The following is a 25,934-nucleotide window of genomic DNA, read 5'->3' on the forward strand; positions in this document are numbered from 1 at the left end:
TGGTACTAACTTGGGGTGGGTGGATATTGTCCTATGAAGACCAGGGAATTGGAACTCATATATGTAGCTTTGATTTAGTCACCTCCTTTATATCGCACAATACACACTCTTCCAAAGACGCTGAGAGAGTGTAATGAATATACAGAATTCCTAGTCATTCATCAAGTGCCCTAAGTTAAGTTCTTCTTCATTTCTGCATTTTATTTACAATGTAAATTGGGGTCTCTGATGTTCTTACATGTTTCTAGAAGAACAAAGCAGAAATCCTTAGGGAAAGTCAGGCTCCACTTATGATCCCATCTCTTGACTCAACCTTTAGAACAATAGGTTTTTCTGGTTGAAGAAGTCCCTTTCGGCTTAATTTCACAGGGATCTGCAACAGTTAAGCAAACATACTGAAAGCAATGAGTGAAGGAAATGAAGAAAAGATAGAAGCAAAGTAGAAAACATACATTAAGGAAAATAATACTTTGCAAATTTATAAAACCCACTTTTAGCATAATGTATCTTGGATTCTGTATACTTACTCTATAAGCTGTGTGGAAGACTGGATAGTGAAAGCAGTCTTTCACCCATCATTTAATATAATATTTATTGAGCGCCTATTTTGTGCCAAATCTGAGACAAATTCCTGTTGGCTTGAGTTTTTTCAAGTTAAATTTTATGTAAAATGAATGAGGCTTGAAAATTTATTCCAAATTCTTTGGCATTACAGCAAACGATTTTTGAACACCTACATAAAGGTCATTTTGTGTATGTTGACTTTTGCAGTGTTCTCCTGAGCAGGTATTATACACTTTAATCTCATGGGCAGTCTTTGAATTCTAATCGATCCAGTAGCCCCTCTCAGCTGAAACTATGCAGTATAATGATGGGAAGCTGCCTTTAGAAAGGTTATGTTTTTGTTTTCTAATATCTACTCCAGTTTTTTCAAATGTAATGCAAAAGCGGAACTTCTCAAGTTCTACAGTGTTTTGATTAATACTTTGGGCATAATTCTCACAGAGTCGCTCCTTCCATAATGGGGAAGCCACCAACAGAGTAACCTTCTGATCTTAGTTAACTGCAGGGCTAACAAATTGTCATGGGGATTGAGAAATACCAGCTTGAGGATGGCTGGGAGCCTGCCTGACAGCATTTTCCCCAACCCAGGCATGCCAGCAGCCAGCTTTCTCTCAGACCTGAGCTGCCTATCTGTACACATTTATTGACAGCTACACAGCTGCCTTAAAGCAACAAAGAAGATGGAACTATTTCCATCTTCCTCCTCTCCCATGCTAAAAGCCTACATTAAGGGAGGAGTTCCATACGGAACGCATAAGTCTGGAAGTAAGACTTATACTGCCTTGGTTCTAATGAATTAATGACAATGGTTCTTGAAGGTCTTCAGATGAAATACCCAAATATTTCCATAACTGCAACACCTTATTATTTTTAATTTCAAATCGAATAAACATATTTTCTTTGCAAAAGACAGATGTCCACACAGAGACACAAATGTCATTTGTTAAATTTTAAAATTAAAAAGCTTAAAGTTTCTATCCATGAGATCCAAGTAAACTGCAGATCACTTCTTAAACATTTACTGAATACTTCCAATGGATGATGTCTTCATCAAGATACCATTCTTACTTTATGAAAGCAATATAATGAGGTGATACAGTTAAGGGAGGGCACTAGTATTCTTAGACACAGAGAAAATATAGAGAACAAAACTGGATGGTTAATGACAAGGTACAAAATTAGGTGGTGATAATATCCTGCAGTAACCCAAAATAGAGCAGTGAGTGGACCATGAACTAGGTAGGGAAGATTTTTTGCAGGGACTTGGAGTTTCAACTAATAATTGAAAGATGAGTAGAGAAAGAGGAAGAGAGTGAGAAGAATGTTAACTGGCTGAAAAGGAGCCAACCTGGAATGGAGCAGGGCACATAAAGGGTGAATTCAAACATTCAGGATGGCCCTAGTCTGTGGGACTCTTCATATCTGGCAGAAGTGCCTTAAATCAGTGATTTTCCAACTTGGCTTCAAATCAGAATCAATGGGGGAACTTTTAAAGCCACATTCTGGGTCAATTATTTTAGAATTCTTGAGGTGACGCAAGGAAGATTGATTTTTGAAGGCTCCCTGGTGATTCCAGCGTGGTGCCAGTGGTTTAGACGCACTGTCACGAGAGAGCTTGTATAAGTTCAGGTGGAGGAAAGCACCCCTTGAAAGTCATGCTGAGATAATCACTGCAATGTGTGATTGTGCAAAACTCTTCTTTATATTTCCAATTGATTTGAAACTGAATTTAACTTTTGCTCAAGTTCAAAGAGACTGAACACAATTATTTACTTTTTATTTTTTTAAACTTTATTTTTCTTGCCACTGCTAACTGGCTATGTTATAGAGACTGGACATACTTATGTCATGTTAATCTGCATTGACTTTACATGATCTTTATAGTTTAGTCATTATAAAGCCATGTTTTGAACTGCAGAACTGAAGCACCCTTAAAGATCACTGATGGCTCCAAATACATTATTTGCCCCATAAAATAAATTAACAAAAGATGAACAGCATATTCTTTTTTTAAAATATACACTTCACAGTGAACAAAACTCCCAATAGAACATTATTTTTACAGAAAGTTCACTGACCTGTGTTTCTTTGCAAGGTTTGAAGGAGAAGTTCTGCAGTATTTTGACGAGAGCAAGTTTCATGTTCAGGAGAGCAAACCTCATGCCAATGCAGTTTCGGGGCCCGTTTCCAAAGGGCATGTATAAGTAAGGATCTATGTTGTCCTTGTTCTTCTTGCTGAACCTGGCTCCACGACAGTAGATAAAAAAGTTAATGAGAGAGAAACCACAAAGGCTATATGTTAAGAGATCTGACTTAGACCTCCTGTCCCCGCAAATAGCGGTAAACAAAATACTCTGATGGGTTAGTCATGGCAATCCTGCTATAGTTATTTTGCTATGACAATTGTAAGCTATAGATCCTTTCCATTTTCCTTATCCTATAGGAGCTGTTCACTTTGTTGAGATTAGATGAGTACTCTTTTAAAAACTTACCTCTAATTAATAAATTATGTTCCTGATTGTGATGTGCTCACACTCTAAAAGGCATATAAGTAATGAGAACGATTAATTAAAAAGTAGTTTCCTGCCTCAAGTCATACTTTTGTTGGTCATGTGTACATTGAGGAAAGAGCAGGCAAAAATATCTAGCACTATTTGAATTGGGCTTCTTCTTTTTCCTTCTCCTACCTCTCTTCTGCTTTCTTTTCTTTCTAAGTCTCCTGCTAACTCTTCCTTTTCCCTGTCTTCTCCTTCTTCTTTGTCTTTGCCTTTATCTTCATAGTCCTCCTCCTCCTTCTCTTCCTCCTCCTGATCCTTCTCCTCTTCCTCCTTCTCCTCCACCTTATCCTCCCCTTCTCCTCCCCCATCTTCCATCTTCTTACCTCTCCCTTTCACCCTCTCTCTCTTTCCCCCACATAGAATAATTTAAGTCAGGTCATTTACATGGGCATTTGATGCTACTCTCCTGTAATATAATCAAAGCTTTCCTTGTCTATCTGTTCCTCTAGGCTATAAATTCTTTGAAAGTTAGACCTTCATTTTGTTCAACTTGATTCCTCACTATATGATTATATGAAGAAAAGATGTTATTGTGGATAAAGTGATAATGACATTGTGGTGTTCTGTTTTAAAAGATGTCCTTATATTTAAGAGAGCATTCTAAAATATTTAAAGGTGATTGCTTCAAAATAACAGGAGTTTGGGAGATGGTTGTGGTGCTGTGTGGATGGAGCAGCTGACACACATTGATGATTCTTATGGCAGGTGATGGGTACATGTACATGCATTAAAAGTAGTCTATGGACTTGTTTCTATAAAATATGCATGCATATATGTGAAACATCCTCCATAATAGATTTTTTTTTTAATATTTGGATGTCTCACATCATGGCATAGTTCCTGACACTCAGTAAGCACTTACTCTCTGTTTGGCAACACAATGAATCCAGGGGGAGTACAGTGAGTGGTCTCTGACTTTCTGTTTTTGCAGCTAGAGGGTGAATTGTTGAGGTTCAAAGAAACATAGAATTCTGCTGCTCCAGACAACAGAGGACTTGGTCAATTCTGATTACTCTGCCAGCACATATGTGCAGACTCCATGGTAGCTCAAGGGACACCACGGCCAACAAGACAAGCTCCCTGCCATCATCTGGTTTGTAGTGATGGGTCCATAAAGTCTGGTTCCCAGGCCTCCTGACTCACAGCCAGTGCCCTAAAAACTGTATTCTTAACTTTGCTTACCAATAGAATAATGAAAAAACATCAACTACTTCCAGAGTTCCCAAGTGCAATCTTGGCACTGTATTCCCAGAGCAGCCTGCTGGAATGTCTGATATGTCTAGAGAGCTATGACTATGCTTTGGAAGAGTCACTGACCCCTGAGAGTACAAGAGACCTGGCCCAGAACTGCAGCCACAGACAGGACCAGGAAGACCTGTGCTCTTCTCTGTCCACAATGAAGTAGCATACCCCAACATCGGTGAGGACTTCTTAGGTTCTCACCCTGCTCCTTTATAATTACCCTTCAGGAAACAGGCAACCAATGTTGAACAGAAAGGAATGTGGAAACATTTTTTAAAGTTGGTGGTAAATTCAGAAAGACATAGAGAACAGCACAGAAAAAATGTAAGGAGTAAAAAGCCTATACTAACATAAAATAGGAGTAAAAGAAATTATGGCAAATTCATACCAAAAATATATAGTTAAAAATGATAGTGGACTTTATTTTTGCTTCTATTTATGTGGTGAATTACATTTATAGATTTGCGTATGTTAAACCATCCCTGCATCTCTGGGATGAAGCCCACTTGGTTGTGATGGATTATTTTTTTTGATAAGCACTTGGATTTGATTTGCTAGGATTTTATTGAGAATTTTTGCATCTATATTCATAAGGGATATTGGTCTGTAGTTTTCTTTTTTTGTTACATCCTTTCCTGGTTTTAGTATCAAAATTATGTTGGCTTGATAAAATGTGTTGGAGAGAATTCCATCCTTCTCAATGTTGGAGAATAGTTTATGTAGGATAGGCATCAGTTCTTTGTAGGTATGGTAAAATTCGGGTGTGAACCCATCTGGACCAGGGCTTTTCTTTTAGGGAAGGTTTTTTATTGCTGTGTCGATTTTAGATCTAGATATTGGCCCATTCAGGAATTCTATTTCTTCCTGGTTAAAACATTTGACAAAATTCAACACCCTTTTATGATAAGAACGCTTAACAAAATAGGCATAGATGGGGCCTATCTAAAAATGATACAAGCCATATATGACAAACCCACAGCCAACATCATACTGAATGGGGAAAAATTGAAAGCATTCCCACTTAGAACTGGAACCAGGCAAGGCTGCCCACTGTCCCCATTACTTTTCAACATAGTATTGGAAGTCCTTGGGAGAGCTATCAGGAAAGAGAGCAGAATCAAGGGAGTCCAAATAGGGACAGAAGAGATCAAACTCTCACTCTTCACTGATGATATGATGTTGTATCTAGAAAACCCCAAGGACTCAACCAAGAGACTCCTGGAATTAATTAATGAATTCAGTAAAGTCTCAGGTTACAAAATCAATACACACAAATCAGAGGCATTCATATATGCCAATAACATTCAATCGGAGAACCAAATTAAGGACTCAATACCCTTCAAAATAGCAACAAAGAAAATAAAATATCTAGGAATATAATTAACTAAACAGGTAAAGGACCTCTATAGAGAGAGCTATGAAACACTGAGGAGGGAAATTGCAGAACACGTAAATAGGTGGAAAACCATACCATGCTCATGGATTGGAAGAATCAACATTGTTAAAATGTCTATACTACCCAAAGTAATCTATAGATTCAATGCAATCCCTATTAAATTACCAACATCATTTTTCACAGATTTAGAAAAAATAATTATACACTTTGTATGGAATCAGAGAAGACCCCATATAGCAAAAGCAATTTTAAGCAATAAAAACAAAATGGGAGGTATTAATTTGCCAGACTTCAAACTATACTACAAGGCTGTGGTTCTTAAAACTGCCTGGTATTGGCACAAGTGCAGGGACACAGACCAGTGGAACAGAACAGAAAATCCAAATATAAAACCATCCTCATATAGCCATCTAATCTTTGACAAACCAGACAAAAACATACACTGTGGAAAAGATTCCTTATTCAATAAATGGTGCTGGGAAAACTGGATAGCCACGTGTAGAATACTGAAACAGGACCCACAGCTTTCACCTCTCACAAAAATCAAATCACAGTGGATAACAGACTTAAACCTTAGGTGTGAAACTATTAGAATTCTAGAAGAAAATGTAGGAAAGACTCTTACAGACATTGGCCTAGGCAAAGAATTTATGAAGAAGACCCCTAAGGCAATCACAGCAACAACAAAAATAAATAAATGGGACCTGATTAAATTAAAAAGCTTCTGCAGAGCCAAAGAAACAATCACAAGAGTAAACAGACAACCTACAGAATGGGAAAAAAATTTTTCAATACTACACATCAGATAAAGCACTGATAACAAGAATGTATTTAGAACTCAGGAAAATCAGTAAGAAAAAATCGAACAACCCTATCAAAAAGTGGGCAAAGGACATGAATAGAAATTTTTCTTTTTTTTTTGAGACAGAGTCTCGCTCTGTTGCCCGGGCTAGAGTGAGTGCCGTGGCATCAGCCTGGCTCACAGCAACCTCAGACTCCTGGGCTTAAGCGATCCTACTGCCTCAGCCTCCCGAGTAGCTGGGACTACAGGCATAAGCCACCATGCCCGGCTAATTTTTTGTATATATATTTTTAGTTGGCCAGATAATTTCTTTCTGTTTTTAGTAGAGACGGGGTCTCACTCTTGCTCAGGCTGGTCTCGAACTCCTGACCTCGAGCAATCCACCCGCCTCGGCCTCCCAGAGCTAGGATTACAGGCGTGAGCCACCGCGCCCGGCCTAGAAATTTTTCAAAAGAAGATATAAGAATGGCTAACAAACATATGAAAAAATGTTCAACATCTCTAATCATCAGGGAAATGCAAATCAAAACCACAGTGAAATATCACTTAACTCCAGTGAGAATGGCCTTTATCAAAAAGTCCCAAAACAATACATGTTGGCGTGGATGCGGAGAGACAGGAACACTCATACACTGCTGGTGGGACTGTAAACTAGTGCAACCCCTATGGAAAGCAATATGGAGATACCTTAAACAGATTCAAGTAGACCTACCAGCAATCCCATTATTGGGCATCTACCCAGAAGAACAAAAGTCATTCTATAAAAAAGACACCTGCACCTGAATGTTTAAAGCAGCACAACTCACAATTGCAAAGATGTGGAAACAACCCAAATGCCTATCAATTCATGAATGGATTAGTAAAATGTGGTATATGTATACTATGGAGTATTACTCAGCTATAAGAAATAATGGTGATGTGGCGTCTCTTTTGTTCTCCTGGAGAGAGTTGGAACCCATTCTATTAAGTGAAGTATCCCAAGAATGGAAAAATAAGCACCACATGTACTCACCAGCAAATTGGTTTCCCTGATCATCACCTAAGTGCACATTTGGGAATAACACCAATTGGGTATCAGACAGAGGTGGGAGGTGGGGGAAGCGGATGGGTGTATATCTACATGACGAGTGCGATGCGCACTGTCTGGGGAATGGACACGCTTGAAGCTTAGACTCAGGGGGTTGGGGGGGCATGGGCAATATATATAACCTGAACTTTTGTACCCCCATACTAAGCTGAAAAAAAAAAAGGATAGTGGATAGTATATAGATTACTCTTAAATAAAGTAAGAAGGAGTTGAAACCTAAAGAAAACATGATAACACTCTAGTTTTGAAAAAGTTATATATGCATAAAAAATGTCCATCAGGGCATACATCACATAATTACTGAGGCTTATCTTATGCTGTTTTGACTGTGTGTGGCTATTGTTCTCCTTTTACCAATCTATGGTTTATAAACTTTCATAATTAATACATTTTTAATAGGAAATTTGTACAAATACAAAGACATAGAAGAAAATGACTGAGTAACACGTGATTATAATGTACCCTAAGAGATGTCAGAATATGCTTGAACCAGTCTGGTTCAGAACGGGCTCCCTTTCCCAGGGGCCTTGTACCTTTCAGGGCGGAACTCCTCAGGCTCTGGCCAGTACTTTGGATCCCGCTGAAGGGCATTAGTTGGTATGAACACCACTACCCCTTTGGGAATGAACACTCCCTTGATTTCAACGTCTTTCTTACAGACCCTCTCAATTCTTCCAGCAATGGGGAATAATCTGAGAGTTTCATTCACCACCATGTCAAGATATTCCATCTGTAGCAGGGCATCATAGGTGGCAGGTGTCTGGGAACAAGAAAAGCCCACATTTTAATAAATTGAGACTTAGAATTAACTGTCAACACAGTATAGTATTATTAAGTGTTGGTGGATCAAAATAAACATATTGGCAAAGGGCCTTCATATCTATAAGGCATTTTAATAACTATCAAGAGCGTGATCTGCTCAATGTCCCATTAGACATGTGGAGATGTTACGGATATGGGAGACCTCCGGGGACATCACCTACCCAGGGACTGAAATCCAGAGCAACACCACATAGTGCCTTTTGTTCTCTCATGAACATATGTGAAGAAAGGATGATGAACATTACATTTCACTACATGTCAAAGTCAATGTCACCTTGCAAATATGAGGCCACATGTGTACCCAGGAAACAGAAAGAGCATGTAAAGAGCAAATCCCCCTATTCAACATAAGGCTCTTTAGTTGGAAATCGTGCTTGGTAACCCTTTTGATTATATATATAAAATATGTGTAGAAACACTATAACAAGCTCTATAAATACTTTGAGAATAAACTAGTCTATCTTTAACCCAAACAGCACAAAAGAAGGTTAAGATTGGAAGCTCCCAGGGCACACAATTTCAATTCTAGTAAAAGTTATATAGGGGATAGAAATCCCACATTCAGCCCCATCTCCTCTTGCTTGGACAGTCTACTACTTGCTGCTTAAGAGCTTGACTATCAGCTCTAAAAAAGATCCCTTTGTGTTCATCTCACTGCCAGACCAGCCTTGCCAGCCAGAGAGGGCCAGGTCTCTTCACATCACAAAGGATCCCAGGTGGGCAGAGATCTGAAGAGAGTGTGGGTGATATGTCCCTAGCACTTCCTATTGTATTTGGAGTCAATAGTGTAGAAGTTAAGACATTCCACAGGAGCCAGATAGTCTGGTTCCTACTTGGCTTCTTCATCAGTTCCTTCATGACTGCAGCATGAGAGAGGTCTTAGGCAAAGCTAGGTCCACCTAGCCAGTGCACCTGAGGCCAGGCAAGATCAGACAACAGCCAGACAAGAGCCTGCAGAGCTATCTATCCAGACATGTGAGCAACAAATTCTTATTGTTAGATGCCACTATGGTTTTCTGGATTTTTTTTTTTTTTTTGCATTATTGTGGTAACTGATAATAGATGCAGGAGGACCAGCACTGTTTTACAAATATCTTTTATTTCTGGGAGCAGCGTCCATAACGTATATATCTCCCTTTCTCTTCCTCTTTAGAGCCTTCCTAAGCAGTGCCTGTGAAAAACTCAAGGCTTACACATTTGGAAAACCCCCTCCTAGGAAGGGGTGAGCAGTCATTCTTGCTAGGGCTTCACCTCCTCCCTCGGTCTCCATGTATCATCCACACACCTTATTTGGCAAAGCCGCATCAATCTCCTCCTGCAGTTTCTGTTGGACGTCAGGGTGAGTGGCCAGTTCATACATAATGAAGGAAAGAACACTGCTAGTGGTCTCGTAGCCACCAAACATGAAGATAATTGACTGGGCTATAATCTCCTCATCAGACAGAACTGAATGGAAAGAAAGGATATGTTAGGAAAAGCAGGTCAATGTAGAAGTTTACAGTTTACAGGAAGAGAAATCCAGGCAAGCTCCCAAATCAGTAGTGAAAACAGTGGAAAAGCGGAAAAGTACCTCAGAGTTACATGGGGAGTGGTTTTCATTCTAATGTCTATGTTATAGAGCCAGAACAAGGCAACATTATTAACTCAGTTTATCTCAAGGTGTATATGACTGTGGCCCATCCACTCCTTCTTATGCAGTCCTCACCACCAACACATCTGGGCTATTTCCAGAGAGCATTTCTGGCTAACATACTCAGTGTTATGGGTGTGTCCCTCGGATGATCATAAAAGTACTTCAGCTGTAAGTGAAATATACAGTAGCCTTCTGCACCAGGAAAAATTTAAAGTATGTTAGTTACAATACAGCTTGAAAATTTTTGAGAATTTGCAATACTGAGGCTTCAGGGAAAATTGAAGGATCTTTTCTCTACACATGGTTGAGGGAACTTAAGGGAACAACATTGGGCTACAGATAAACTCTTGCTACTCCAGGTGTGGTCCACGGACCAGCAGCATCAAAAGGATCTGGCAGCTTATTAGAAATGCAGAATCTAAAGCCCCACCTAGACCTACAGAATCCATACCTGAACTTTCAGGAGACGTCGGGATTTGTGTGCCTGAGAAGCATGGATTTTACCTTTGAGAGGAATTGGGCACTAGAAGATCTAGGGCACAGTTTTTCAAAATAGACTATCTCAGGATGTATAGAAACTACAGAAATAGACAAAAGCTCAAAGGGTAGTGATTGACCCTAGTCTGATGAATGGCACTAAAATAGTAGAACCCTGTATGATTACAAGTTGGCCTCCTCCGTGATTGTTTCTCTCAAGAGAACCAGAGAACAGTGAGGGTATTGACTGTTTCACTGGGACTAGATTAGGGCCTTTATATACTCAAATTACTGAAATATATATGGTTCCCACCCCACCCATGTAATTCATTACTAAAAACAATATAAAATGAGTGTGAGAAGTGTCTGCACAGTTGTGATTTTCTAGTGATAGTTCTGTGATGCTTCAGTTGGTAAATTCAACTATCAAATTTTTATGCAGTTAACATCAACTCCCTGAAACTGGATTGAACTTGTGTTATAATCTCAAAGTTTAGAGCTCTGCTGTTCAGTGAGATAACCACTACACACATGTACCTGTTTAAACTTAAATTTTAAGTAATTAAAATTAAATACAAGTTAAAATTCTTCTTCAATGGCTGTAGCCCCATGTGTCCAGTGGTTACTATATTGAACAGGGAAATGATAGACTATTTCCTTCATCACAGAATGTTGGATTGGGATAGATAGATTGATGATAGGTAGGTAGATAATGGATAGACAGATGATAGAATAGATGTACACATAGACACATGTACAATAAGGTGCTGGAAGAAGTCCATCCTTGCTCTAGAGAACCAATTGTTAAATATTCAGGACTTTTATGAGATAGTTGTTAAACTTTTGAAGCTTGAAACTGACCATGATCATTATTTTGCAGCCATCATAGTGATTATAATTTGAGTCAGAATGATCCATCGATGGTGAAACTTCTTGGTCAAAGGTCAAGAGGAGCAGGATATTTACATAGTCTGAAATGTTTCCCCATAGGTTACTTACTCATTATGGAAGTAAAAATAAAAGTTTATAGTACATTGGGCTTGTGAGCACACTTTCACCAACTATTCCTAGTTAAAAATCACCCTTACTTTTCCATTCTTGGGATACCTCACTTAGTAAAATGGGTTCCAACTCTTTCCAGGAAAATACAAGAGGCTCTATATCACCATTGTTTCTTATAGCTGAGTAGTACTCCATGGTATACATATAGCACATTTTATTAATCCAGTCTTGTATTGATGGGCACTTGGGTTGTTTCTACATCTTTGCAATTGTGAATTGTGCTGCTATAAACATTTGGGTGCAGGTATCTTTGTTATAGAATGTCTTTTGTTCTTTTGGGTAGATGCCCAATAACGGGATTGCTGGATCAAATGTGAGGTCTACTTGTATCTGTTTAAGGTATCTTCATATTGATTTCCAGAGGTTGCACTAGTTTGCAGTCAATCCAGCAGTGTATGAGTGTTCCTGTCTCTCCACATCCATGACAAAATTTATTCTTTTGGGACTTTTTGATAAAGGCCATTCTCACTGGAGTTAAGTGATATCTCATTGTGGTTTGATTTGCATTTCCCTGATGATTAGAGATGTTGAGCAACCCAAGTGCCCATCAATACATGAGAGGATTAATAAAATGTGGTACTACTCAGCTATAAGAAATAATGATGATATACCACCTCTTGTATTTTCCTGGATACAGCTGGAACCCATTTTACTAAGTGAAGTATCCCAAGAATGGAAAAATAAGCACCAAATGCACTCACCATGAAATTGGTTTCAGTGATCATCACCTAAGAGCACATTTAGGAATAACATTGATTGGGTGTCAGGCAGATGTGGGTGGGGGAGCGGATGGCTGTATACATACATAATGAATGCGATGTGCACTGTCTATGAAGTTCTGACTCGGGGGAGTGGGGGGACAAGGGCAATATATGTAGCCTAAACTCTTATACCCCCACAATATGCTGAAATAAGAATAAAAAAATAAAAATAAATAAATCACATTGATGAAGTTATTTTGTAAAGTTGATTTTTTTGCATTTACAGTTGGCCCTCCATATCCTTGGGTTCTGCATCTGTGGAGTCAACCAACCACAGTTCGAAAATATTCAAGGGAAAAAAAACAATAAAAAATAACCATACAGCAACAAAAAAATACAAATAAAAAAGCCAATACAGCCTAAAAACTATTTGTGTAGCACTTACATTGTACTGGGTATTTTAAGTAATCCTGGGGTGATTTAAAATACACAGGGGAAAGTGAGTAGGTTATATGCAAACACTATGCCATTTAGTGAAAGTGACATGAGCATTCAAGAATTTTTGTATCCACAGGGGTGCCTAGAACCAATCTGCTGCAGATGCGAAGGAACAACTGTATCTGACTCGGGGGGTGGGGAGGTATGGGCAATATACATAACCTAAACTTTTGTACCCCCATACTAAGCTGAAATAAAATAAAATAAATCACCCTTACTCAGCCAGTGTGCCTCCTGATTTGATGTTAGGTACAAATTTCTTGACAGAGGTTCTGACTCAGTGGATCTGGTTGATGCTGAGAACCTTCACTTGTTCTCATGTAGGTGATCCACAGACCCCTGGCTGACCTCTAGGTATGACAGGCTTGTTCAGGGCTACCCTTCTTGCTTTGAAAATGGCTATTCCTGTGTGCTTCTAGATGGTACATCAAGCTATCATTTCTATAATTTTAATGTGTATCATTCTGCAGTGTGGCAGAAATTCTCCTCTTCCTGGAAAGCTTCCTGCACATTTTGAGAATGAGACCCTCCCTCTGGGCTTCCCCACCAGGAGTCCCCTTGGTTACCTTTATGGGACTCAGTTTCTTTCGAATTCTGGGAGTCAATCATCAGCTGAAGGAAATCTACTCGGTGCTGGAAGCAGAAAGAGAAATTTCAGTGACACAAAGTGACTCATGAGGTCAGAAGTACATTAGTAGTGCAGTCCTCAACCTCCCTCCTGACAATATGGGCCCCTGAACTCCAGAGTCTGACACGTTTGCCTGAGTCATCAGTGAACAAAAACGTCCATCTAAGACCCTGGAGGGCATGATATTTCCCTGGGAGAATTCCAGCTGTCATGTGCAACTGTTTTTGGTCTTCGCCCTCCCTGATCCTTTGCTTCTCTGGCTTTTGGACAGTCTTTCCTGGCCAAAGAGTTGCCTGTTCCTTTTCCCATCACACCTGTTTGCTAGGACTTAAGATCTTTTTGTTCTGAGGCCTTCATTCTCAACCAATGACCACATAGATTAATCTTCTGACATTTTCAGAGCTCCTTTGCAGTTTTTTTGTGGTAGCATTTCAACTGCTCCACCCTCCCAGAACTCTATACAATCTTTAGTGACATCTGGGCACCCACTTCTGCCTCTGTGACCTGCAGACATCCTTGGTCTGCTGTGGAGCCCTCATGAGGGCACAGCTGCATCAGCCAGCTTGCAGCCCCTAGGCCCAGAGAAGACCTCAGCCCACCTCAGGCACTGAGCATGCTCATATTTATTTAACATACGCTATAATAGAGCAGGTAGCCAGAGAGGGCTTTCCATCGGAGAATGCCTAAAATAACTTGAAATGATTCCTTACCAGTCTACAATTTTGGGCAATTAAAATAGCAGTATAATCATTGTTAAAAGAGTCATCATTTTCCTCTGATAATTTATTGAAGTGAAGGGAAGTGGCCAATTTTTTTTCTCACCGACATTTATGACATACTAATTGTTGTGCTTGAAGCTCTGTCTCAGGGCGGGGGAAGGGGGAGCAAGGGCAATATACTATACATAAACTTTTGTACCCCCATAATATGCTGAAATAAAAAAAATATATATTGGATCCTGATGCTAAATAAGGAAACTAAAATGAGTGTTTTCATGGGTAATTAAGACAAGTTACCCAACCAGGAAGTAAATCAATTCCCTTGTTCTTATCTTTGAAATGAATAAAGATATGATTCTGAAAAAAAAATTTAAATGCAGACTGCCTCACTCATTCTTATATCTGCCTCCCATCCTCCACCTTCTTCATTCCTACAAAATGAATTCTTTTGTTCTTTACTTAAGTTTTCTGTCTTCCTTTAAAAAACATACTTAAATGCCCAAATTATAAGAATACAATTTTCCAGACTATCAAATAGTGAACATCTTGATGTAACCACCACCAGATTTTACCTTTTGTTTATCTTGGAGGCGACTTTCTTTCATCCTTTTTACAGAGTGTTTTAAAAAGTTTGTAACATCTTTTGGAAACACAGAGATATTTAATGCTTCAAAAATTGGGATAAGGAATGGAAAGAGTCCTATGGGGATAAAAAAGAAAACCATCATGAAAAGACAAAATTTACTTGGAGCAATTATAATTTTCTCTACTATGAGTGTGAAAAGTAATAGACTTCAGGGTTCTCAAGCAGGAACCATTCCCTCTATGACCTTGGCTCATCTTCCAGGCCAACGGCTAAGCAATGGCACATCCGCACTTAGGGGCCACCACTGTAGCTGTGAGATCAGTGACCTCTTCTGTATTTTGGATGACAGGATTAAGTTAATAGGATTAAATTCTCTGACCTCTTAGCCCTTATATAAACTATGGTCTGCTGCTTTAATTAATTGTGTTTTCATGAAATAGTATTTACTATAGAAATAATGTATCTATGTCTTTCATCTGCTGTGGGATCATACTAGAAATCAATAACTAAAAGAAATTTGTGAAACTCAGAAGTATGTGGAAATTAAATAATGCACTTCTAAATAAACAATGGGTCAAAGTAGAAATCAAAAGATCAATTAGAAATTGGTTTATGATGAATCAAAATGATCACATGGTATGCCCAAACTGATGGGATATAAGAAAAGCAGTGCTCAGAGGAAAATTTGTAGCTTTAAATGTCTAAATTTATTTTAAAAAAGATCTAAAATCAATAATCTAACCTAACACCATAATGTGGTGAAAAAAGAAGAACAAAATAAACATAATTCAAGCAGAAGGGAAAACTATAAGAATAACTAAAGTATATACTAATGACATAGACACTTAAAACAATAGGGAAAAATTAATAAAACCAAAAGATGGTACTTTGAATTATATCATCAAAATTAACAAACCTTTAGCCAGATTGATGAAGAAAAAAAGAGAGATAACTCATCTTAATAGTCTCAAAAATGAAAGAAAGTAAATTGGTACCTCCCATTTTTTTCTTATTGCCTAGAATTGCTTTTGCTAAACAGGGTCTTCTCTGGTTCCATACGAAGTGTAAGATTATTTTTTCTATATCTGTGAAAAATGATGTTGGTAATTTAACAGGGACTGCATTGAATCTGTAGATCACTTTGGGTAGTATAGACAGTTTAACAATGTTGATTCTGCTGACTCATGAGCATGGTATGGTTTTCCACCTGTTTAAATCCTCTGCTATTTCCTTCCTCAGTGTTTCATAGTTCTCTCTGTAGAGGTCTTTTACCTCCTTAGTTAAATATATTCCTAGGTACTTTATTTTCTTTGTTGCCATTGTGAAGGGTATTAAGTCTGATTTTGCTCTCAGTTTGACTGTTATTGGTGTTTATGAATGCCTCTGTTTTGTGTGTATTGATTTTGTATCCTGAGACTTTACTGAATTCATTTATCAATTCCAGGAGTCTCTTGAATGAATCCTTGGGGGTTTTCTAGATATAATATCATATCATCAGTGAACAGTGAGAATTTGATCTTCTGCCCCCATTTGGATGCCCTTAATTCCACTCTCTTACCTAATTGCTCCCTCAAGGACTTCCAGCACTATGTTGAATAGAAGTGGAGATCGTGGGCAACATTGTCTGGTTCCAGTTATATGTGGGAATGCTTTCAATTTTTCCCCATTTAGTATGATGCTGGCTGTGGTTTGTCATATATGGCTTGTATGATTTTCAGGTAGGCCCCGTCTATGCCTAGTTTGTTAAGCATTCTGATCATAAAAGGGTGTTGAATTTTGTCAAATACTTTTTCTGTGTCTATTCAGACTATCATATGATCTTTATTTTTGCATCTATTTAAGTTGTGAATTACATTTATAAATTTGCATATGTTGAATCATCCCTGCTTCAAACTATACTACAAGGCTATAGTAATTAAATCAGCTTGTTACTGGCACAAGAACAGAGACATTACCCAACGGAACACAACTCAGGACCCAGATATAAAACCATCCTCATAGCCATCTAATCTTTGACAAAGCAGACAAAAACATACACTGGGGAAAAGATTCCTTATTCAAGAAATGGTGATGGGAAAGCTGGATAGCCACATGTAGAAGACTGAAACAGGACCAACACCTTTTACCTCTCACAACAATCAAATCATGGTGGGAAACAGACTTAAACGTAAGGTGTGAAACTATTAGAATTCTAGAAGAAAATGTTGGAAAAACTCTTATAGACATTGGCCTAGGCAAAGAATATATGAGGAAGACCCCAAAGGCAATCACAACAACAACAAAAATAAATAAATGGGATCTGATTAAATTAAAAAGCTTCTGCACAGCCAAAGAAATGGTCACGAAAGCAAACAGACAACCTACAGAATGGGGGGAAATTTTTGCATGCTACACATCCAATAAAGGGCTGATAACTAGAATTCAGGAAAATCAGTAAGAAAAAATTAAAGAATCCTATCAAAAAGCGGGCAAAGGACATGAATAGAAAATTTTCAAAAGAAGATGGAAGAATGGCCAACAAACATATGAAAAAATGCTCAACATCTCTAATTATCTGGGAAATGCAAATCAAAACCACAATGAGATATCACTTATCTCCAGTGAGAATGGCCTTTATCAAAAAGTCCCAAAAGAATAAATTTTGTCATGGATGCAGAGAGATAAGAACACTCAGACACTACTGGTGTGGCTGCAAACTAGTGCAACCTCTGTGGAAAGCAATATGGAGATACCTTAAACAGATACCAGTAGACCTACCATTTGATCCAGCAATCCCATTACTGGGCATCTCCCAAAAGAACAAAAGACATTCTATAAAAAAGACACCTGCACTCAAATGTTCGTGGCAGCACAATTCACAATTGCAAAGATGTGGAAACAACCCAAGAGCCCATCAATACATGGGTGGATTAATCAAATGTGGTATATGTATACCATGGAGTGCTACTTAGTTATAAGAAACAATGGTGATATAGCACATTTTGTATTATCCCTGGATAGAGCTGGAATGCATTCTACTAAGTGAAGCATCCCAAGAATGGAAAAATAAGTACCACATATACTCACCATCAAATTGGTTTCACTGATCAACACCTAAGTGCACATATAGGAATAACATTTATTGGGTTCCATGACAAACCCACAGCCAACATCATATTGAATGGGGAAAAACTGAAAGCATTACTGCTTAAAACTGGAACCAGACAAGGTTTCATTCTTTCACCATTTCTATTCAACATAGTGCTGGAAGTCTTAGCCAGACAAGAGAAGGAAATCAACGACATCCAAATGGGAGCAGAAGAGGTCAAACTACTGATCTTTGCTGATGATATAATATTATATCTAGAAATCCCCAAAGATTCTGCCAAGAGACTACTGGAATTGATAAAAAAGTTCAACAAAGTTTCAGGTTCGAAAATGAATGTAAGCAAATCAGTAGCATTCATATACAGTAACAACAGTCAAACTGAGACCAAATCAAAGACTCAATACCTTTCACAATACTAACAAAGAAAATAAAATACATAGGAATATATTTAAATAAGGAGGTGAAAGATGTGTACAGGGAGAGCTACAAAACACTGAGGAAAGAAATAGCATAGGACGTACAGAGATGGAAAACCATACCAGGCTTATTGATCAGCAGAATCAAGCTTGCTAAAATGTCTATACTACCCCAAGTGATCTACAGATTAGATGCAATCCCTATTAAACTACTAACATCATTTTTCAGAGATCTAGAAGAAATAATTCTATGCTTTCTATGCAACCAGAGAACCCCACATAACTAAAGCAACCTTAAGCAAAAAAACAAATTGGGAGGCATAATTTACCAGACTATAGTAATCAAAACAGCATGGTACTGCCACAAGAACAGAGACAAAGACCAATTGGAACAAGACTGAGAATTGAGACATGAAACCATCCTCATTATAGCCATCTGGTCTTTGACAAAGAACACAAAAACATACATTGGGGAAAAGAATGCCTATTCAATAAATGGTACTGAGAAAATTGGATAGTCACATGTAGAAGACTCAAACAGGATCCACACCTCTCACCACTTACAAAAATCAACTCATGATGGATAAAAGACTTAAACCTAAGCCATGAAACTGTATGAATTCTAGAAGAAAACATTAGGAATGTCCATAGACATTTGCCTATGGAAAGAATTTATGAAGAAAACCCCAAAGCAATCATAGAATCCACAAAAACAAATAAATGGGACCTGATGAATTAAAAATTTCTGCACAGGCACAGAAGCTATCAGTAGAGTGAACAGACAACTTACAGAATGAGAGAAAATATTTGCATGCAGTACATCTGATAAAGGGCTGATAACGAGAATCTATATAGAACTCAGGAAAATCAGCAAGTAAAAATCAAACAAGCCCATTAAAATGTGGGCAAAAGTCATGAACAGAACCTTTTCAAAAGAAGATGGACTAATGGCCAAGAAACATACGAAGACACTCAATATCTCAAATCATCAGGGAAATGTAAATCAAAACCACAATGAGGTATCACTTAACCCAAGTGAGAATGGCTTTTCTCAAAAAGTCCGAAAACAACAAATGTTGGTATGGATGTGGACAGATAGGGCACTCATACACTGCTGGTGAGACCGCAAACTAGTACAACCTATATTGAAAGTAATATAGAGATAACTCAAAGAAGTAAAAGTAGAACTAGTGTTTGATCCAAAAGTCCCACTAATGGGCATCTATCCTAAGGAAACAAAGGCATTATATAAAAATTACATATGCACTGAAATGTTTACAGCAGAATAATTGACAATTGCAAATATGTGTAAATAACCCATGTGCCAATCAATCTATGAGTGAATTAATAAAATGTGATATCTGTATATCATGGACTACTACTCAGCCCCCAGAAGCAGTGGTGAACTAATACTTGTTGTATTATCCTGGATGGAGCTGGAGCCCATTCTCTAAAGTGAAGTGTCACAAGAATGGAAAAACAAGCACAACATATACTCACCACCAAATTGGTACTAATTGATCAACACTTATATGCACATATTGAAGTAATATTCATTGCGTGTCAGGCAGGTGGAAATGGGAGGAGAAGATGGGTATATTCATACCTAATGGGTAAAATACAGACTGTATGGGTGATGGGCACACATGTAGCTCTTACTTGGGTGGTGCCAAGGTAATATATGTAACCTAAACTTTTATACCCCCATAATAAAAAGAAGATAAAAAAAACAAAAATAAATTAAAAAATAAAGGAATGTTAAGAAAATAAAAAAAAATTACAGGTCCCAAGTTGATGAAAATATTCTAAAGTTGACTATGGTGATGGTTACACATATGTTTGAATGTATTATTGATCACTGAAATGTTCATTTTAACGTGTAAATTATATGGTATTTGAGTTATATCTCAATAAACTAGTTATTTTAAAAAAGAGAGAGAAAAAGAAATAATAGTCCACATACTTATTGAGAGAAAGAATGGACTTAAGAAATCAAATCTTAAGAGCTTCTTGGTCTTTTCCACAAAGGGATCCTTTGGGTTGTTGAGGGAATCAATGTTCACTCCAAATGATGTGGCTGTGATCACATCCATGCTGTAGGCCCCAAAGATGCTGAGTAGAGAAAGACATGGAAAATGGAAATTAGCACTGCTTCACAATTCTTCTAGTACACATGAAGCAAGATGTGTGTGTAAATCCACGTGAACTGTGAGGAGGTATCAAGAACCATAGCCTTTCAGAACTACCTGCTGGATAATTTCCCATGCCACTGACTCATGATGTGATTATCAAATGTCAGTGATGTAGCTCGCCCTGTGCTGGGGGTGGTGGGGACACTCAGTCAACTTAGACCAACCTCAGAGCTCAAGGAGCTCAGGCACAGGAGGACAGAGACCCCAAAGTCAGACAAACTACAGGAGAGTGTGCTGAGTGTGGATGACAACAGGGGTGTAAGTATCATGCTTCACCAGGACAAGAATGGAATAACTAACTCTTCCTAGGGACTCAAGAAAGGAGACATTGCCTCAGCAAACAGTCTGTGCCAAGAGCTGATTGATATTTAGCACATTACAGAACAGCAAGAGCCTGTTCTGAGTCACCATGCACATCTTTCCTTTTATACACTCTCTGTTAAGGCTCCTGAAAGGCCCACTTCCTCCAGCTCCTATGATCAGTGGTTGGCCTGTGGACAGGGGCATTTCTGTGAAAGGTAAAAACTGAGAATGTTCCTAGGTAAAAACATATTAGATAACAAAATAATAGATCCCACCAAAATTGATTGAGGGGGTCCCATTTTTGAGTGACCACATATCCCTAGTCTGCCCAGGACAGGCTCAGTGTACACCTATCTTTCCTGCATAACTCAGAAATATGTCAATGTCAGTTTAGACATTAAGTGATAGGATTGCTCTAACCACAACCTTTAAACAGCCTTCTCTCTTTTGAGATTGAAGGAAGGAGAAGTGGTGGAAAGTTTTAATTTTTACTATTTCATGGTATCTTCAGTAAAAATATGAAGGGATTGAAGTTCTCCCAAGTTTCCCATTGTTAATCTTCTGCCCTGTCCCTGCCAGCCCTCAGGTACCAAGCCACTTGACCTCCCACCATTCTGTATTCTCTGTGCCCAAAATTTTGATACAATCATGTTTCTTCTCTCTAAGCTATGTATTTTGTCTTCTAGAACATCCAAAAACACATCATCAGATTAATTACTCATATCTCTTGTGCACAGGGGAGAAGATCCTTCCCTATTTCCACTGCCTTGTCTTCACATGCAATCTGCCCCATCCCTGGGTGGCCCATTGGAGTTGTTACACCACACCCCTGCTTCTTTCTGGTCACTGGAATAACTTAACAGTGTGAATATCAGCCACGGACAGGCAGCTAGAGGGTTTTATGACAGCTCAGAACCCTGAGACTGTGCTCCTACTTACTCTTTGAAGCTGACAGTCTTGCCTTTCTCTGCTCCCTGCCTCAGGTTTCTCACCAACACATCTGCATACTGGCTCATGATGGGGAACATCTAAACACAAAACACAACACCACACATAGTTAAATGTGTAGACTCAAGTCCCAGAAGGAAATGGCTTTCCCTAGCATGGAGTAGTAAGTGATATTTTATAATGAATTTTGTGATGTCTTTTCTGGATATACACATAAAAGGCCATTTTTAGGAAGCTCAACCTTAGTGGACTGCCTCCTGTTAAGAGACCATAATGTTATTTTCTCCCTGTTCCCAGATTCATACTTTCAGTTTCTAAGTAGAATTCCTTTTATTTTCCTACCTCCTTCAGTTTTCCACTGGTGAAGGTTGGAGATAGCAATGCTCGTATTCTCTTCCATTCTTCATCTTCAGAAAAAGAGACGGCACTTTTCATAAATCCCACTGGACCAAGAGGCTGCAGTTCAAATAAAAAACATTTTGTCCTTTATAAGTTTTATAGATCTCCACAGATGTAAAAATGTGTTAAACAGACATCACTTATTTAACAAATATTAAGTGACCATCTCCCAGGTGACAGGCCCCATGCTAGGTGCTCAATGTATTATAGATTTATCCCAAATGCCTACCCTCCTCGGAGCCTCTGTGTGTGTGTGTGTGTATGAGGTCACCCATCCACCTGGTGTGGTTTCCAGCCTATATATCTGAGTCTCCGTTTAAATGCAAATGACCCCATGGTGGGGAACCTTATCTTCCAGGATAATAGAGGGGAACAAGACCTGTACCTCCTCCAATGCTTTGCAGAGAAAAAAGGGACTGATGACAATTCACCAGGTGGCCTTGGCAGACTGTGGGTTGCTTGAGACTACTTCTGTCTTTACTTATAGCATAGCATGAACAACTTGAAAAAGGAATACCTTGAGGTAGTAACTTTTTTTAATTGTGGATAATACATAAAGAATATGAATGTATTATGAAGTAATAATACAATTACTTGTAAGTTCTTTTCTCTTAATTTTTTTCACAGGGATATAGGAAAAAGAAGGAGATAATTCTATTTCCTAATTTGGGAATTGCTACAAGTCCTCTGGAAAAAGAAATAAAGTGGTAGGTGTGAATCTATATGCTGTTCAGACATACTGTACAGCTACTGTAGTCAAGACAGTGTGGTAGTATATGAGAGATAGAGACAATGACTAATGGAACAGAATAGAGAATGAGAAATAGACACACACAATGAAGTCCAAATTATTCGTGACACAGGTGCTAAAAGCAATTCAGTTCAGGGAGGACAGCCTTTCCAAAATGGTGTTGGAACAATTGGACAGCCATAGACCACAAGAAATGAGCCTTGACCTAAACCTCATGTTTTATACAAAAATTTACAGAAAATGGATCATAGACATAACTGTAAAGCATACAACTATATAACCTTTAGGAAAAACAACAATATAGGAGGGCTGAGGAAGAATTTTCAGACTGGACACCAAAAGCACCATCCATAAAAGGAAAAATTGATGAACTGACATACTCAAAGTAAAATGAGTTTTCTCTGATAAAGGCCTTGTTAAGAGAAAAAGACAAGCTACACATGATGACTGTGGAAGAACAGCAGCAGTGAGCCTCATGGTGATGGAACAGTTCTGTGTCTTCATCATGCTGGTAGTTACATAAATCTATGAATGTGATAAATTTGTATGGAGCTACACACACATCCATAAAAATGAGGACACATAACACTAAGGAAATCTGAAAAACTCTGTGGGTAATATCAATGTTAATTTCCTGTAGCTATAGTGATAGGAATATACTAACTAGATAACTCTAGTATACTGATGCAAAATGTTACCATTGGGGGAAACAGGATGAAGTGTACATGGAAACTCTGTGTAACTTTTTTGACAATTTCCTGTGAATCTATCCCACTTCAAAAACAAAATTTAATAAATAAAAAAATAAAGGCACAAAGTTAAGACATGTATGCCTACCCGCCGGTTTGTGAAGACAGAATAACATTCTTTCACTAGCACTGTTTTGATCATGTCGGGATCCGTGATAGCCAACAGAGGCAATCGACCATCATACACCCTGTGTCAGGAAAACAGAACTGATTAAACTCTACAAGCCTAATTGTGCAGCTGGAGCCACACTCAGGAATCCAGACTTTGACCCTGACATTACATAATCCATGCCCCAGTTGTACAATATGCAGCAAGGTCCTAGTTCAAGTTAGGGTAGGACACACAGCAAGGGTCTGACCACAGAAGGCATTGGAGTCTTCATAGAATGAAGGGAAATGTGGCTCAATTGGGGCAGACACACTGATATGCAAAATAGCTCTTTTAAAAGATCATGGTTAGAAATAACATGAAATCTTGTGTTATGAGGTACCAAGGAAGAGGTGAACCTTCTCCCACTTGCTTGTAGTGTACACAGGATTGCATCTCTTCTGTGGCTCTCACCAAGCTCCAGCAGCTTTGAAAAGAGAACAGTTGCTGCAATTGGATGAGGCCACCATCAAAATCACAAAATCCATTAGCCCACTGGGAACACACTGGTTTAATATATTCTGTATCTCTTTTTCAAAGTCAGTAGAATTGAGTAGACAAAGAAAAACTTGTACATACTTTTCTTGAAAACTCTTCACTTAAATTTAAAAAACACCACAAAATAAAGCTCCACATTTTCAGAGATAGGAAGAAAAAAACATATTATAAATTATTTCTCAATCTGTTCATCTCTTTCTTTCAGCTCTTCTTTCAAAAGCACATATTAAACCCAAAACTTTAATTCAAGAATTTGGCTTTATTTAAAAATGAATGACTTTGGGGGGGAGTTAATGCCATGCATTTATGAGCACATATTAGAACGGTCTGAAATGATGCATTTTATGCAGTTGAAGGTAACCTAAGGTACAGAAGAAAGAAGAAGTGAAAAGTGAGACACTAGACAGAAAGTGATGCTGGGAGTCCCTGGTCCAACAAATCTGGAGAAAAGTGGTCACCTGCAACATTCTCAGCCTCATTGAGACTGCACACCTCAACACCTGGCGATCTATGGAATGCTTAGAAGGATAGGCCTCCAAAAACTTTTCAATAGAGAGTGTGAAAGTTGTCAGAACCAAAATGGAGTCACAATGATGATAAAAATATAAATAAAACCTGACAGATCCTGGGAAGGCTATGGAGAGAGCATGCTCATGCTTGCATGCCTAAAAATAAAACTTTCACAAAACACTCTACAAAACCACACCTTGCACAAAGAGCACAGTATTGTCAGAGTAAAAGTACTTCAGAGAGGACATCTGCCCAGTAACTGCCTGTCCAACCTCAGACTGGTTTCCCCTTATTATTGATCTTTGTAGCTATGGATAATGATTTCAAAATAGTTTTGTTATCCTGCTCACTTTTCCCTTTAACAACCATTTTCTTCCTTTACTTCCCTGAATAGACACATAGTTTCCTACAGGATGCACATTTCCATTGGAATGCTTTACTCTCAAATAAATATCTTTTTCTTTCAGAGAGCCTCTCTCTGTTATCTTGGTTGACAACGCCTACATCCCAAGAGGCTCTGGGCTGAGATTGTCTTTCATATGTGAAGTACATCCTCATAGCAGCAAGTCTATCCAATGGAAGTTTCCACAATACTCACCCCCACATTTCTCCATACTTTTTATAACATTCTTCATCAAATTTGCACAATCCCTGGGAGAAGAAACAAAATAAAATTCCATTGTTATTTTTAAATATACTCAACCCTGCCTCTAATTAGGGCAAGAAAGAGTCTAATCTGAAGAAATCAGGCTTACTGTGTTTCACTGGAAGTTTGAGGAAACCGTTTCTTCAGAGATGTTCAGGGGAATGGGGGGAAATAGAAGACATAATTGAAAGGGATGATTTACTGTCACTCTTAAATTTTCTCCAAATATGTAGATACAGAATGACTTACCCTTGCTTATGAATACTAAATAACTCCCTGCATTTATAAAGTGTTTTTGCACATGCATGTATTCTTTCTAACATTTCATAACTCTCTGAATTATCACCTCCGTGGGCATGTGAGGAAACTGAGGCTGAGGGAGAGTGAGCAAGTGTCTAGGGAGATGCACATTCTTTCATCTCATTCAACATCCTTTTCATTTATCTCAGAAGAATTCTAGTGGAACCGGAAAGTTAAAGACATCAGGGACCTCTTTTGGTCTACAGCTTTA

The 25,934-nt window shown here is 38.4% G+C and overlaps 1 protein-coding gene across 1 annotated transcript in view; it reads right to left on the reverse strand.

Annotated features, from left to right (window-relative positions):
* Positions 1–175: 175 nt before the first annotated feature.
* LOC123631591 (cytochrome P450 3A4-like) overlaps positions 176–25,934 on the reverse strand; it is a 31,784-nt gene continuing 6,025 nt past the window's right edge. Inside the window, exons 3-13 of the mRNA XM_045541381.1 lie at positions 25,376–25,428; positions 23,710–23,809; positions 22,065–22,178; positions 21,714–21,802; positions 20,243–20,391; positions 14,762–14,889; positions 13,409–13,475; positions 9,757–9,917; positions 8,183–8,409; positions 2,643–2,805; positions 176–373 (exon numbers count right to left, since the gene is read on the reverse strand). Of these exons, the coding sequence (XP_045397337.1) occupies positions 278–373; positions 2,643–2,805; positions 8,183–8,409; positions 9,757–9,917; positions 13,409–13,475; positions 14,762–14,889; positions 20,243–20,391; positions 21,714–21,802; positions 22,065–22,178; positions 23,710–23,809; positions 25,376–25,428 (1,347 nt within the window). The 3' untranslated portion in view covers positions 176–277. The remainder of the gene's footprint in view (positions 374–2,642; positions 2,806–8,182; positions 8,410–9,756; positions 9,918–13,408; positions 13,476–14,761; positions 14,890–20,242; positions 20,392–21,713; positions 21,803–22,064; positions 22,179–23,709; positions 23,810–25,375; positions 25,429–25,934) is intronic.

The sequence above is a fragment of the Lemur catta genome, chromosome 2, assembly GCF_020740605.2.
Source record: "Lemur catta isolate mLemCat1 chromosome 2, mLemCat1.pri, whole genome shotgun sequence".
In the NCBI taxonomy this organism is placed as follows: domain Eukaryota; kingdom Metazoa; phylum Chordata; class Mammalia; order Primates; family Lemuridae; genus Lemur; species Lemur catta.